Source organism: Grammomys surdaster, unplaced genomic scaffold (assembly GCF_004785775.1).
Source record: "Grammomys surdaster isolate TR1022 unplaced genomic scaffold, NIH_TR_1.0 241, whole genome shotgun sequence".
NCBI lineage: Eukaryota > Metazoa > Chordata > Mammalia > Rodentia > Muridae > Grammomys > Grammomys surdaster.
In genome coordinates, this window is record NW_021604686.1 from 839,438 (window position 1) to 854,750 (window position 15,313).

General features: G+C 44.8%; 1 protein-coding gene across 5 annotated transcripts in view; it reads left to right on the forward strand.

Moving 5' to 3' along the window:
• Hmg20a (high mobility group 20A) overlaps positions 1–14,376 on the forward strand; it is a 75,941-nt gene extending 61,565 nt beyond the window's left edge. For 4 of the 5 annotated variants that reach the window (XM_028774556.1, XM_028774557.1, XM_028774558.1 and 1 more), the window contains 4 exons: positions 4,962–5,037; positions 5,983–6,198; positions 7,736–7,878; positions 12,155–14,376. In XM_028774556.1, coding sequence (XP_028630389.1) covers positions 4,962–5,037; positions 5,983–6,198; positions 7,736–7,872 — 429 coding nt within the window. In that variant the 3' untranslated portion in view covers positions 7,873–7,878; positions 12,155–14,376. Of the gene's footprint in view, positions 1–4,961; positions 5,038–5,982; positions 6,199–7,735; positions 7,879–12,008; positions 12,068–12,154 lie in introns of those variants that run through there. The other variant, XM_028774554.1, reaches the window with a different exon arrangement.
• Positions 14,377–15,313: the final 937 nt, after the last annotated feature.

A 15,313-nucleotide genomic window follows, 5' to 3' on the forward strand; every position in this document is an offset into this window, starting at 1 on the left:
TTATCAGCCTCCTCTCTCTGACTGGTCTGTGCTTGTTTATCAGCCTCTTCTCTCTGGTTTGCTTCAACCTGTAAGCAGAATTTAAGCCTGCATTTCTGTATGCATCTAATATATACATAAGCTTGTATGTTTGACTGTGGTGCTTTTACATGCTTCAGACATGGACATAGTTTGTTAAATATATGGTTACAAAAAAAAAAAATCAGTCTATGGTCATTCTGAGTTTCCAAATGTCAGGGATTCACCTTTGCTCACCAAATCGGATTCAGACTCGGCAGTTAGGGTCTTCCATAATAAGTCCCAGCTTCCCACTTGAGCACCTTAAAACATGTGCTTACCGGCTTCCTGGTCCTGCTCTCCTCTGCCTCGTGTCTGTGTTCCTGTTCTTCTCACAGGATAATCTCCCTTCCGCGCACATTGTTTTCTGCGTCGCCCTGTTTCTTCCCTCAGAGCTGACGTCCTCCTTCAAGCCCTGTTAAGTTCTGGTTCCTCCTTAGCTGTTTTGACTTCTAGCTTGTTTTTACCTCCAAAGTTGCTGTACTTCTCCTGTGCAGCGAGCTCCGCTGGCCTGCCTAGACTCTCCTAAGCACTTCCATCGTCACAGTTCTGGATTATGTGCGGCCTCCCTGAGAGAGCAACGCTGATCTAGCCTCTCCCTTTCTACCCAGTGCCATGCCGCCCGGCACGGCGCTCTCACATGGAGGAGGGATTCTATAAGAATCCAGAGATGACTGGAAAACACTGGGAGCTTAAAATGGTTTCAAAGCTAGCAGATAGCTCAGTGGGTGAAGTTCTCACTGTGCAGGCGCCAGGGCGTGAGTCTGATCCCTAGCACCGGTCTGTGTACAATAGCGAGTGCTTGCCATATTAGCACTGGGGAGGTGGAGAGAGGCTGGCCACCCAGCCTAGCCTATTTGGCAAGTTCCAGTCTAAAGAGAGACGTCATCTCAACAAACACAGTTGATGGCTAATTCCTAAGGATGACACCCAAGGTTGACCTCTGATATTCATATGTGCTGTGGTATTTGGAAAGTTTCAGCCGACACAAGAGTTAGTAAAAAGAGAATGTATCCTGTAAAATACCTAAAACATCATGGATTCTAAATACATACTTATTTCTCTTATAAGGAGTAAGTGAACTCCCAGTAGAGAACAGATTTCTAATCTGTGCTAAAATACTAAAGCCTCAGACATTGGTTCAGCTGCCTCATTTTGCCAGTGAAGAGATGATTTGCCTAGGATAAGAGAATGTACTCAAGTTAAGTTAGGAGGGCCTGGAAGGATCGCTCAGCAATAAAAAGCACTGGCTGTTCTTATAGAGGACCTGGGTTTAATTCCCAGCACCTACATGGCAGCTCACAGCTGTCTGTAACTCCAGTCCCAGGAGAACTCTCTTCTGGCCTCTGCAGGCCCCAGGCACACACATAATGCATGGACACGCATGCAAGCAAAAGACTCATACACATTAAGATAAATTAAATTTAAAAAAATTAAAGGTTGAACTGGGCTTGGTGATACATGCCTTTAGTCCCATCACTCAGGAGCAAAGGCCAGTCTGGTCTACAAAGGGAGTTCCAGGACAGCCAGGGCTGTTACACAGAGAAACCCTGTCTCAAAAAACCAAAGTAAATAGAAACATAGATACATAGATACAAAGAGACAGACAGACAGACAGACAGACAGACAGATGAATAAAAAATAAACAGTTAGATGCAGTAGAGTGGCTAAAACCTAAGTCTCCTGCATCTCAGTCAAGGACTGTGAACAGCACACAGAGTAAACTAGATGCTGTGGGAAGGAAGCCCACAGTGTCAATTTGATGCTAGTGAAGACAGATTTACCAGTTTCCATATAGTAAAGAAGCTGGTTTTATTTCCAAATTGACTGAAATTCCCTAAGTCACTGTTGGCTGGACAGAAGCAGCAGAGTGCATCCAAGAGCTGACAAAATGCTCCTGGAAGCCATTCTGCTGAAGAGAAGTCACTGCATCCTGGCTGATGAGAATGAGAATGGTCCTCAAGTAGAAGGCACTTGAGAGGTACACGGCATACTTCTATGACCCCTGGCCCTGAGCCTTGCCCTAAATCACAGGCTGAAGTAGATTGTGTTCAAAAAGCCCTCTGTTCTCTTCCCTGCCATACAGAATGGAAATCCAAAGTGGGGAGTACTCTTGTCTTCTCAGATCAAAATCCAGCCCACTAGACAGGAGAGCCAGTGAGGTTTACTCTCTGGAAAGTGTCTTCATCGCATGTGAAGACTGAGTAAAACAATAATTTTGTTTCTCCTGTAATTTATGAAAAATGACAAAATGACACTCAGGCTGAACAAATTAGACCCTTTGAATGAGGAGGTAATGGGATCCTTATGATTTTAATCCCGTGAGCAATCCCTGGATCACTTAAGCATACCCAGCCCCCAGGAGGAGCCTCTCTGTGCCGACTAATGTACTCAGTAATGGCAGAGTGCTGGTGGCTTCTATCACCACTCTTCCTTTAAGCAGAAATTCTCCATTGCATTCCGAGACTGAACAGTTTCATTTAATTGCTTTAATGTTTCTTATTTTGTACTCTAAGAATCTGTACCAAGGGGCAGTATATATTGCACCTGGCTGTTGCTAGCCTCTGCCCTTACATAATAAGTTGGGTTTGGACTGTTCTGGCAAAGAATAGAATGGAATTACCATTCTGAAGCGAGTCAAGACCTTGAAAAAGGCCCTTTGTGCTATGGTAATAGGAGCCAAGCAACCCCTTATCATTCTGAATGGGAAATGCCTGGCTGTGGTGAAGTCACTGCAGCTGAGTAGTAGATTGAACAAGGCAAGAGAGTTAACGTTCCAAGGCTCTGTCCTAAGTCGCTTATAGGTTCAGGATTGGACCTAGTGGGCGCTGTGCATGCTGAGATTGTGTGGCCTGACTTTTCCTGTCACAGTCAGGTGATAAAGCAGAGGCAGCCTGCATCTACAGACAGCTACTAGGAATGCTAAGACCCCTGTCAGAACCAGTCTCTCTTGCCCGTCCGTTAATTAGTTCTCATTGAAATCCACTAAGAGCTGTTTTGAGGGAGAAGTGTGCATGTCAAAATGTGAAGCTTTAGTGGTAATACTGCTGTTTCTCTTTAAATTGTTCTAGAAAAAGTTGCTTTCTTCCATTAGGAAAACAAAAAGATGTGGTAAAAGTTAGGTGTTCTGAAATTAAATGTTTCTCAAATAAACATAATTCTTCAGATTGCCATCTGTTTTTTAGAGAGATCTCACAAGTGCTGTGACTATGGGTGTGAAGCATTAGATTCCCTTCTCAGTAGGCAGTTCCTACAGCCGGTTCCTTCCTAGGCAGACACCAATGTGAAACAGAATTCTGGCTGCCAGGTTTCCTTACAGCTGAACTGCTTAGCTCCTCTACTGGGCATCAAGCCACTTATGGTTCTTTTTTTGTTTTGTTTTTTTATTGTTTCTGTTGTTCAAAGATAAAAGTTAGTGGTAACAAGTAGAAACATTTTTTTAATTTTGTGTGTGTGGGAGAGGGTGCGGGGGACGGTCTCACTCTGTATCCCTGGCTGATCTGAAACTCTTAGAGATCCTCCAGAACCGCAGCCACACCTGGCAAAAAGATACATTTTATCCTTTATGTCACACATTTGTATCTCTTATCTTAACCATGTTTCTCTAGGACTGAATCTTAGGCGCTTTCTTTACTGCTTTCCTGTTGAGAGGTTTTACAATCTTCAGAGTCCACAACAGTTTCTCACTTTCTACTCTTCTCTTTTTTTTTTTTTGGTTTTTTTTTTTGGTTTTTCGAGACAGGGTTTCTCTGTATAGCCCGGGCTGTCCTGGAACTCACTCTGTAGACCAGGCTGGCCTCGAACTCAGAAATCCGCCTGCCTCTGCCTCCCGAGTGCTGGGATTAAAGGCGTGCGCCACCACCGCCCGGCTTCTACTCTTCTCTTTATTTATGCAAGACTTTGAATATAGACATCTATAACTTCTATCCATCATACCTTCAACTTCAAATTCATTACAGAAATGGGAGCCAAAGAAAGTTGAAATATTGGCTCTGCTCTTTTTTTTTTTTTTTTAATTTTTTTTTTTTATTTTATTTATTATATGTAAGTACACTGTAGCTGTCTTCAGACACCACACAAGAGGGCATCAGATATCATTACAGATGGTTGTTAGCCACCATGTGGTTGCTGGGATTTGAACTCATGACCTCTGGAAGAGCAGTCAGTGCTCTTAACCACTGAGCCATCTCACCAGCCCCTTGGCTCTGCTCTTAAGGCTTAAGCTTGGAAGTGTTTTACAGTAGTCCTTTGATACTTTTTATCTTAATGGTTCCTGGGTGGATTAATTGGGACTTTGCTATTCTTTTCAATCTCACACGGTCCTTAGATGTTTGTTTGTTTATTGTAGAGCCTGGCTATTTCTAGCTTCTTGGGTTTGTTTTCCCTGTGTCTGAAGAAAAGTCTTCTAGAGCCCCAAAGATAAACCGCCCCTTGTAAACAGAGAAGTAGCAGTGGAATGCCATTCTGATTGCTCAGTGGCAGAATCTCTGCTTAGAGTTCTTATTCTCCACTCAGCAAATCTAGATTGCACACTCCTATCTCAGAGAGTGCTTCAATGGCAAACCAGTAGGAACAACTAGAAATACCCCTTTTTTCAAGCCACATTCACAACTCTCCACTGTTCAAAGCCCAGGGCTAAGAAAAGGCTTCTGTTGTCTTCATTAGTGAAATGCATGTGGGCTTGGTTTAAAGTCCTTCACTACCCAGCAGCCATACACCTCAGAGGTCTGATACTCACAGCTTCTGCTCTGCGGCGTTACATTCTAATGAGGTGAATATATTCCCCTCCCAGGCTCTCCTGGTCTGATTCCTGCTTGCCAGCTTTCTCTAAGGAAGACATGACCCTTGTATCTTGAGCACTAGTATTTATCTTCTAAAAATTAACTCTTGTTCTTGATTCATAGAAAGAAACAGAGGTAAAGGAACGCTCTGTTTTTGACATCCCTATATTTACCGAAGAGTTCCTGAACCACAGCAAAGGTGATTACGGCTGTACCTTTTTTGTGTTCCTTGTGTCTTTGACAGGGGATTTAGTTTTCAGGAGTTCATTGCTCAGAAGCACTGGCTGATAGCCCTCCTTAGGACTGGAGAAGACGTTGCTGTAAAGAGTGGCTGTTATTTTACCCTGTGACCAGTAAGAAAGCAAGGGCAATGCAGCCACAGTCTCTTTGGTCTCTGGATCAAAAGAAATAAATACAAATCACTGATGCCATGGCTTTTTGATAGGTAGCCTAGAACCCTCTGTACAAATGAAAGCTTACAGGGGAGTCCAGAATACAAAGTACGAGACTACGAAGTTCGGAGGCCTGGAGAGATGGCTTGGTGGTTAAGAGCACTGGCACCTTTTCCAGAGGCTGCAGGTTCCATTCCCAGCATCCACATGGCAATTTATAATTCCAGTTCCACGGAATTTAATGCACTTACCCTGATCTCTGTGGGCGCCAGGCACGTATGCCATACATAGATATACATACAGGCAAAATACCCATACACATAAAAATAAATAAATCTTTTTTTTAATTTAAAAAAGAACAAAAGAAAAGAAATTACAAATTGATCCCACTACAGGACAGATAGGTAACCCCAGCCATGCTTAGCCAGTCCTCCCGATACCCCTGGGTAGCCAGCCCTTCCAACTTCCTCACTGCAGGATTTTAAAAAGCAAAATCTAACCGAATGGTGGCAATTACCACTGTTTGTTACAGTCTTGTGTATAGAATGTGTTGCTTTAAGAATTAAAATAGCTCTGGGGAGCCAGGCGTATGGTTGTTGAAATTGCTATCTGGAGTGTCATAAAGGGACTTGGGAGATGAGGGAGCTTCTAATGAGAGATAGCTACGCAGAACTTCATAGAAGAGTCGCAGGGACTCAGACGCTCCTCCTCTTACCGCGCATTCTGGGGTGGGGCGGGCCATGTGTCCTCAGCTCGTGAGGCAGAGCTCCGCCAGCTTCGGAAATCCAACATGGAGTTCGAAGAAAGGAACGCAGCCCTACAGAAGCATGTGGAGAGCATGCGCACAGCCGTGGAGAAGCTGGAGGTTGACGTGATCCAGGAGCGGAGCCGGAACACTGTCCTCCAGCAGCACCTGGAAACCCTGCGACAGATGCTGACCAGCAGCTTTGCCAGCATGCCCTTGCCTGGTAATACTGTCCTGTCCTCTCCGCACGCTTAGTGGGAGGGGGAGTCGGGAGGACGGGGATGGGCGCTGCGAGAGTCGGGAGGCCGGGGATGGGCGCTGTCAACGTTAGTATTAATGTGGAAAAGCCGCAATGTCTCCCAAGAGGAAAAGAGAAGGGAATAAATCCCGTCAAGATTTTCAGTACAGCCTGGACAGGGCAAGGTAGTGCATACCTTCAGTCCCAGCTCTCAAGAGGCAGAGGCAGGAAGATGTCTGCATTTGAGAGGAGCTTGGTCTACCTAGAGAACTCCATGACAGCCTGAGCCACATAGAGAGATTCTCAAAAAACAAAACAAACCAGGCATGGTGTGCACACTTTTAATCTCAGCACTTGGGATGCAGAGGCAGGTGCTTCTCTATGAGTCTCCACACCGGCCTGAACTAGTTCCAGGATACCCAGGGCTACAGAGTGAGACCCTGTCTCCAAAGAAAAAAAAGAAAAAAAAAACGTCAGTGAGACATATTATAGATTGTCCATATTTATTGAACTCATCCAAACTTTCAAACTCACTGGTCATGTAGACTTTTGGCCACATCTGTTTTCATGCAGCCTGTTCCTTCCCATTAAACCTAACGTGAGACTCAGAACCACGTGGGTGGTCAGGTGACAAAGCCTGAGGAGGAGAGCACGTTCTCCCAGCATGTCTGCCTTGTATTTATTCATGCTCTAATGGGAAGGAAAGCGTCTCTTAGTACGCTTTCATTTTGGTAATATTCAGAGCAAACTCTGGCAGCCTCAAACCTTTTGGTATACAGCACCTCATATAAACTGTATTATGTTGCCCATCTGTTTAGAGCAGTGGTTCTTCTCAACCTTCCTAACGCTACGACCTTTTAATACGGACTCATGTCGTGGTGACCCCCAACCATACAGTTACTTTGTTGCTACTTCATAATTGTCATTTTGCTACTGTTATGAAAGGTAGTGATGGTCTTAGGCAGCCCATGAAAGGGCCACTGAGTCCCTCCCCCACCAGAAGGGTTTGCTACCCACAGGTTGAGAGCTGCCGACTTAGAGTGTGTATTACTTGTTGTTGCTGTAATAAAACATCATGACCAAAAGAGACTTAGAAAAGACAGAGTTTACTTTGGTTTACGGCTGTAGAGGGCCCATCACGGTGGGAAGTAGAATAGCAAGTGGCAGCAGAAGAGCTGAGCACATCTGTAACCAAAAACAGGCAGTGGGGCAGACACAGGCCTCTCCTGTGTCTTACCTCCGGCCAGCCTCCTCCCTGTCGTGGCCTCCCACAACGCTGCCATCAACCAGGGACCACGTGCTGAAATATGTGAGCCTGTGGGGGGGCTTCTCATCCAGACCATCACAGAATGTAAAGATTCGCTTCCTGTCTCAGGCTAAAATTGTCTCCTAGGCAATTAAACTGTCTGTGGAGCAAACCACACTAGTGTCATGATTTTTGTATTTGCACGGATTTGTTAAATGTCACGGAGCTGAACTGCATGGGGAAGTTTTCTTACAGTGTCTTCTTCTCTCTCTTCAGGAAGTGGAGAAATACCAACAGTGGACACCATCGACTCATACATGAACAGATTGCACAGTATAATTTTAGCTAATCCCCAAGACAACGAGAACTTCATAGCTACAGTCCGAGAGGTTGTGAACAGGCTTGATCGTTAAGCACTGGTGAGTGCTCGCCCATAGAACGCTTAGTGCCAGCCCCCGCGGCTTCGGTCTGCTAAAACCTGGAGCTGCACTAAGTAACTGAGGTGGCTTAGAATGCTGTTGTGTAACTGCTTGCTCAGTGATATTAAAAACACACGTGAGGTGGTTTCTTAGACATGTGTCGGCCTTGTTTAAGCAACATGATTTTTGTTGTTGGAACTCAGTTCTAGTTTTGCCCCTTACTGGTTTCCAACGGGTCTTAAAGACTCTGTGGGAAAGTTTAAGGAAGATCACCCGAAAAATAGTTCTCAGAACAAAATAAATAGCATTCACCTGTTAATCTGTCTCTTAATATTTAATCCTATATAAGTAAGAAGTGTTCTCGTTCACTGTTGAATAGCAGTGGGGTCATGGTATGCTAAATGCTGATATAAACTAAGCTTCAGCCAAGCAGTTCATGTCTTAATTTTAAAAAGTTTAAAAAAAAAAAAAAGCCAGTCATAGTAGTACATACCCTTGTGAGGCTGAGGCAAGAGGATTGTGAGTTCAAGACTAGCATGGGGCCAGCACCAGTAAGATTGTCTGAAAGAGCAAACGAAAGGGTACAGACAGGCAGCTCAGCTGGTAAGTGTTGAAGTGTCATCCCAGAACCCACATAAAAACCAGCTGTGGTGATGCACCCTTAATTTCCTCACTGAGGAGAAGGAGTAGACAGTGACTCCTGGACCTTGCTGGCCAGTCGTCTTAGCCTAATTGGTGAGTTCCAGGCCAACAAAAGACCTTTCTCAAAAAAAAGGAAGGTAGATGGGTCTTGAGAAATGACAGGTGTCCACACGAACACTCACCCACGTCCAGTAAAACAGAGAGTGAAGCTGAGCCTGTAATCCCAGCATTTAGGAGATAAAGGCAGGCGAGTCCTCACAGGCTCAAGGACAACCTGATCTACACAGTGAACTCCAAGGCTAACATACCAAGACTCTAGCTCTTAAAAAAAGACTTAAAAGGAGGTAAAGCATGGTGGCTCCTGCCTTTAATCCCAGCCGAGGCAGAATGATCTCAGTGAGTTCAAGGCCAGCCTGGTCTACAGAGTGAATTCCAGAACTGTCCAGGACTATATAGAGCGAACCTGTCTTTAAAATAAAATTAAAGAAGACTAAGGATATGACTCACCCGTTAAGAACATTTGGTTCTTCCAGAAGACCCAAGTTCAACTCCCAGCACCCACACATAGCATGCCTGTAACTCTAGTTCCAAGAGATCTCACGCCCTCCTCTGGCCTCTGTGGACACCTGCCCTCACATGTCCATCACACACATGAATGTGAATGAATGAATGAATGAATGAATGAATGAATGAAAAGAAAGGCAACAAATAAACAGCAGCAAGTGTTAACATTCTTTGAGAGGAAATGGGCAGAAAGTACATTTCCAATAGAGAAGGACCCACAAAGACTTTTTGGTACTAATGGCCAGTCATCAGATATTTCTTTTTAAGACAGCATCTCACTGTTTAATCCTGGCCCAGGATGTACAATGTAAATCATGCTGGCTTCAAATTCATAGAGATCCTCCTGCCTCTGCTTCCCAAACACTGGGATTAAAGGTGTCTTGTACTGCCACATCTGGCCAGACAGCATTCTTAAATGAAAGCAGAGTTTTTTCACTGTAATTCCTAGAGATAGGGTAACATGCAGGCCTATACAGCCTGTTGATTAAATTGTTTCTTACCTACAGACATACAGTCTGGGTAGAAATCTTAGAGTTGGACCACATTAGCGAGAAAGCCATGTATTAAAACACAAGTGATGGGCTGGAGAGATGGCTAGTGGTTGAGAGCACTGGCTTCTTTTTCAGAGGACCCAGGTTCAATTCCCAGCTCCACATGGCTCCTCACAACTGGCTGTGACTCCAGTTCCAGGGTCTCCTCCACCCTCATACAGACATACATGCAGGCAAAACAACAATGCTCATGAAATAAAAACAAATAAAACACTCCCACACAAATGAGTAGCAGAATGCTCCTGAGGAGTAGTGTGTGTTTGAGTCTCTGTCCTCCAAGCACCTTCATCATATAACCTGGACTCTGCCTCGGTTTAGAGTCTGAGCAATACAGTCGAGAACCCATGGGGCCCATATCTTGCTATCTAATAAGGCAGCATTCGCTAGCAGAGACAAACACAATATAGTCTTTATCCTTCTTGGTTGAGCCTTCGGGTGGTGACCATACAAGACTGTTCAATATTCTTTAGTTTGGCTATGCTTAAATGAGAACAAGATTATAGCAAGCAGCCAGATGGGATGGTCTGTACTTCTAAGAGATGGCTGGACTCCCTAGAGAATGGAGACGTGGCATCAGTGCCGCCACTTATGAAGGGAACAGCTTGTAAATCTAGGCCTGAGATTCTCAGGAGCTCATCTTCCTTCTCACACAGTGTTTTCAATTAGCACTCTTGTAGGCTTAAAAAGAGAGAGCTGGGACACTCAGCATGGAAGACTGTGAGAGAAACCAGTAATTGATAACATGGAGTCTCCTCACCTAAGGAGAGGGCAGTGGATTCGAGGATGAAGCCAAAAGTGCCTTTTCACTTTGAGCATATGCCAGTAAGACCCTCCTAAAGCTGTCTACCATAAGGCCATAAACTGCAGTGGCTGCTCTCTGAAGAATCTTTGAAATACCTAGGCCATTACCAGTCTCCTTGATTTTTAACCAAAAGTATTTTGTCCTTGGGAAAAAAAATGTCTTGAACTGTTCTATTAACACAAATCTTAGAATTTCCAATGCAGACATAACCAAGCTCCCCCCACCCCCAGCTGTCACGTGGAACAATTAGAAAGACTGTGATTAATACTAGCTTGGTCTCATTATACAAATATGTATAGACAGACAGCTAGGCCTGATGTCCCCAGCACTCATGGTGCAATTAATTACTCTGACACCAGTTTGGCAAAGGCTGCATTCTACTGTCAGGAGCCAGTGACTAAAGTGAAGCCCATAGGCCACAAGTTTACAAGTCTTAGAGGAGCATATCAGAGCTGAAAAAGGCCTTTAGAAATCTGTGTGTGTGTGTGTGTGTGTGTGTGTGTGTGTGTGTGTGTGTGTGTGTTATGTATATGTATATCCCAAAGAGATGAGATGAAGCATTTGAAGATGTCAAGGCTAAACATGATTGTGTAAACTGTCATTCAAGGGCTTCTGAAGCATAGCCCTCACATGACAGGGGGGTAGTGGGGCTAAGGTATGCAAAACTCACAACAAAGCACGAGGTAAATATTGTGATTATGATTCTAGTGACTTTTGGCCAGCCATTTTTAATTTATTTTTATAGATATACAATGGAAGAATTACCCTAGCTGTCACCTTTCTTATGACTAACTAGCATCTGGAGAGATAAGAGAAACTGGGAGGGTATTTATGTTGAGACGTGACCACCCGTGACCAGCAGAGTCCGTGCATTGCCCAGTTTCTCTTGAATCACAGTGTCTGGCTATTTGAAGATTAGAGAGTATTCCTTTTATGTATATTTATTACATTTTATCCATTGTATCTGTCTGTCTGTCTTTGTCTTTGCACATGGATGTGGACATGCCACAGTGTGGGTATGGATGTCACAGAACAACTTCTGGGAATCGTTTCTCTCCTCCTGCTCCGTGGGTCCTAGATACTGAACTCCCATCACTAGGCCTGGCAGGCAGCCTCTGTGCCCACTGAGCCATCTTGCTGGCCTGATGACTATTTTTAATCAGTAAGAAAGTGGTTGATAGCATACATAAACACGTTCCTGCACAAGCAGATATCCTCAGTTTTATCCGTAAGGAAAACTGGCTTTGGTTGGCCGTACATCCTGTGGACTGAAGTGAGTGGCTAACTTCCCTCATCAGATTTCTCTGATCACTGCTTTTTGATGAGCAGCCACTGATCTTGGCTTCCTTGGATCCTCAACTAGAGCAGGACCGTATTTCTCACTGAAATGTCTGTAGCATCTCACCATTGCCTGCCTGCATCTTTGTGGGGTCTTTATTTCATATTTTCCCATCTTATAACCCTCTCAAAATTCAAACAAAGCATTTTTAAATCCGTAACTCTAACTCCTTCTGACTGGCAGTTACCTTTTTGGTGTTTGTTTGTTTGTTCGTTTGTTCTTCTCTCTATAGTCTACAGATCTTAGTGCTCCAAGATGTAGTGTGTGCACTTGTGCAATGAGAAGCTGCCATGAACATTTGAACTGAGCCGGGGCAGAGGACCACAGACCCCTCCCTGTGAAAGAATTGTCAGTAAGTTAAATGCTTTTTCATTCCAGGAAGCTGTGTGAGGGAGCAACAAAGACGGATGCGTGCACTCTGTGGGAACACCCTGTGTGCAGCTTTGAAAGTGTACAGCCCCTCACTCTCCTCCAAGTCTTCCTGGAGTCCTCTCATTTCCATTTCTGCTGAAGTGGATCTGCATACATTCTTCTGACCATGGTGACCTGAGACTGACATTTCCTTCTCTCCACAGCAGAAAGGAAGATGTCTCATTGTTGCAATCCCACTCCAGTTTTCTTTCCCAGATGTCACTTCTTTAAATGCCTCGGGGAGGATGCTTTCCCTCACTCCCACCATGTTACACATCTCCATTTTCTGACCTCTGGGTTTTGTTGCTCAGTGGGGCTTTGAAGGAGAATTCTCATTGGATGGACCCAATCTTCTCCATCACTGCCCTGCTGTGACTCCAAAGAAGGGAGCTTCTTGTTGACAGTGCCCTGTGGAGCCAGGCACTGTTTCATGCCCTGCATGGTGCTCAGTGGGTGCCAGCCCCTCAGCAGGCTCTGTGATTGCTGCCCTGAAGGACAATGCCTCCTCCTTCCTTCCTGGTCCTGCCTGCTGATCTCTGAGCATTACTCCTGCTCAGACATGGAGTCCCAGCCACAGCAAGGCTCGCCAGTCCCCATCTGTGGGCAGTGTCCCGTGGAGCACTTCTACTGAGGAAAAGGTCATTGGTAAAGAGGGAGGAGGAAAGTCATGCACATTTGGTGTTGGAAAGCAGCCCGACATTTGGCTAAGTGGAAACCAGCAATACCGTGCTCGGTGCACAGATCCATGCATTAAGATGATGGGAACTTTTTTGGAAGTCTCTTGAGCTCACAAAAGGGCACAGTGGAATCCGCTCGTGTTTCGCTTTCCTTTGTAGCCACCAATCTATGGAATCTATGTGGAAAAGACAGCTTCCTTCCCTCCCTCTCCTTACTGAGGAATTTTATTGTTGTTGTTTAACCACAAAAACAAACAGGTTCTGTTTCTCTCCTCAGGGTTGGTTTCCGGTTTTTGGGTTGGGTTTGGGCTTTGGTTTGGTTGTAGGTTTGGGGTTTGATTTGGTTTTTTGTTTTTCTTTAATGCTCCAGAGCATAAGGATAGAGGTGGCAGCTGAGGTCTTTGGAACCAAAGCAGAACATGCTGAGCCCATTATCTAGGCACTAGGCCACCAAAGGCAGGGGATGGCGTGTGCTCCCTCACAGTGTGCCCACAAGCCAGAGCCCCCATGCTGTGGCTGCACCACCCTGTCTTCTCCGCACTGCGTGCTCTCCGGTGTGCTCTATTAGATCGTCCAAAGGGAGCAGCACTAGTAAGGAGAGCTGAGTGAACACGTGGAACTTCCAGCACTGAGACCCACATACACTCACTTAGACCCCGTCAGCACTCACCGCTGCACAGCCAGCCAGCTCCACTGTCCCAGCTCCCCACCCTCATCTGCTGATTTTGCTTCTTAGAGTGCTTGCCTGCTAAGCCCATGCTAGAACTCATTGTCTGTGGCAGAAGGACACCCAAGCCAGTTCTGGGAGTTTGTCTGTCTTCAGCCAGATGCTTCCTGTTCTTTCTTCCTTCCTCCTCATACTGCTGTTTCTCTCTGTATGCAGTTCCACGACGCTCCCATAGCACTGATCTTAACGGCCAGATAAAGCTATGGCTTGGTCCAAAGATCACCATTCTCCTCTTTACAGATGTGATACCTCATCTCCTCTAGACACATTTGCATAGCCAGAATTCAGGAGGATAGCAAGAAGATGGAATCCTTGTCACAGCAATAGCTTCCCTTAAATACTGCCCCTCTCTCCCGGCAGCTCCACACCTGCCCCTAGTGGCTGGGATTCAGTCAGGTTGTGTAGAGCTGGTCTGTTCGACCTTCTATCACCTCATGCTCAACACGGAGGAGGAGGTCAGGGTACAGCTGTCACAAGGATTTATTCCCCGGAAGGCTCATCATTGATCCTGCACCTACAAGCTCTCCTCAAAAAGGAAGTGGTTACCAATTCAGTGTTATACATTCCATTCTTGCTTTTTGTTAAAATACAGGAGCAGCTGGGGAAGGGAGATGAGGGGCTTATTTCTGACAAGTTTTAGAAAACGAAATATTGTGTACATGTGTTTGGAACTGTTGAATTGCCAGGCTTCTGTACAAGCATTTTGTAATTAAACTTTTGGATTTTCTTTAAGAGGTTGATGTGCTTGCTTGACATTTGTCTCATTAAAACTTTTCTGTGTTGAATCCATGTGACCAGTTTTGCTTGCATTGTAACAGGAAAGTTCTGCTTCTGCTTTCTTTCTCTGGAAGACTTCGTCAGCTCTCCATTAATCAAGGCTGCTAGGCTTTTAGAGCAGTCACACGTTCATTTTCCTAATTGCTGATTCAAGACGTCTTTACCTGTTGACAGTGCAGCTCTGTCAATGTTCCCTAGAACAATACTGTGAGTTACACTTCCTTTCATGCAGCAGTACTTACTCTGGAAGCAACTTGAATGTTTTTAAGTCAGTGACTCTAAAGTCCCTTGTTAGTTGATCTTTTGACAGAAGAAATGTTGTGCTTAAGTTTCTGCTTTTTAAAAATAACCACACTTACCAATCAAAATATTTTAAAAGGCTTTGAAATCTTTAGGATGAGGTATCTTTGGCTTTCAGAGCCCACTCTCCTCCTTTGGGACAGGTGTGTGGTGCTGGGCAAGTATGCATTGTGTCACCTCAGGCTTCCTCTTCTGACATCACAAGTGCTTTGACTTTATTACAGTATTGTTAGAAGGCTAGAATTTGGTGTTTAAAAAAAAATACTTTGAAAAGTATCAAGAATCATCATAGTATCAGAGGCAAAACTGGGTTTGATTACATTTAGCAAAAACCCAAATCAACTGTGGCTTAAATCAGAAGTGTATGTCTCTTTCATAAAACAGTATAAAAAAAAAAAAAAGGCCTGTCCAAGACTGACACAGAGGTTCCTGTCTGTACCACAGTGTAGCACATCTTTCAAGGTCACCTTGTGTTCCAACATAGCTACTTGGCCATCGGCCATCCCTTTGAAATTCCTGGCAGCATTAGGAGGAGGCAAGGACAAACGGGCAAGCCTGATTTCCTAGTCTTCCCTGGAAATCACACTCAACACTCGCAGTCACATCACCATGGCGGGCTGCTAAAGAATCCTGGAAACATCGCTG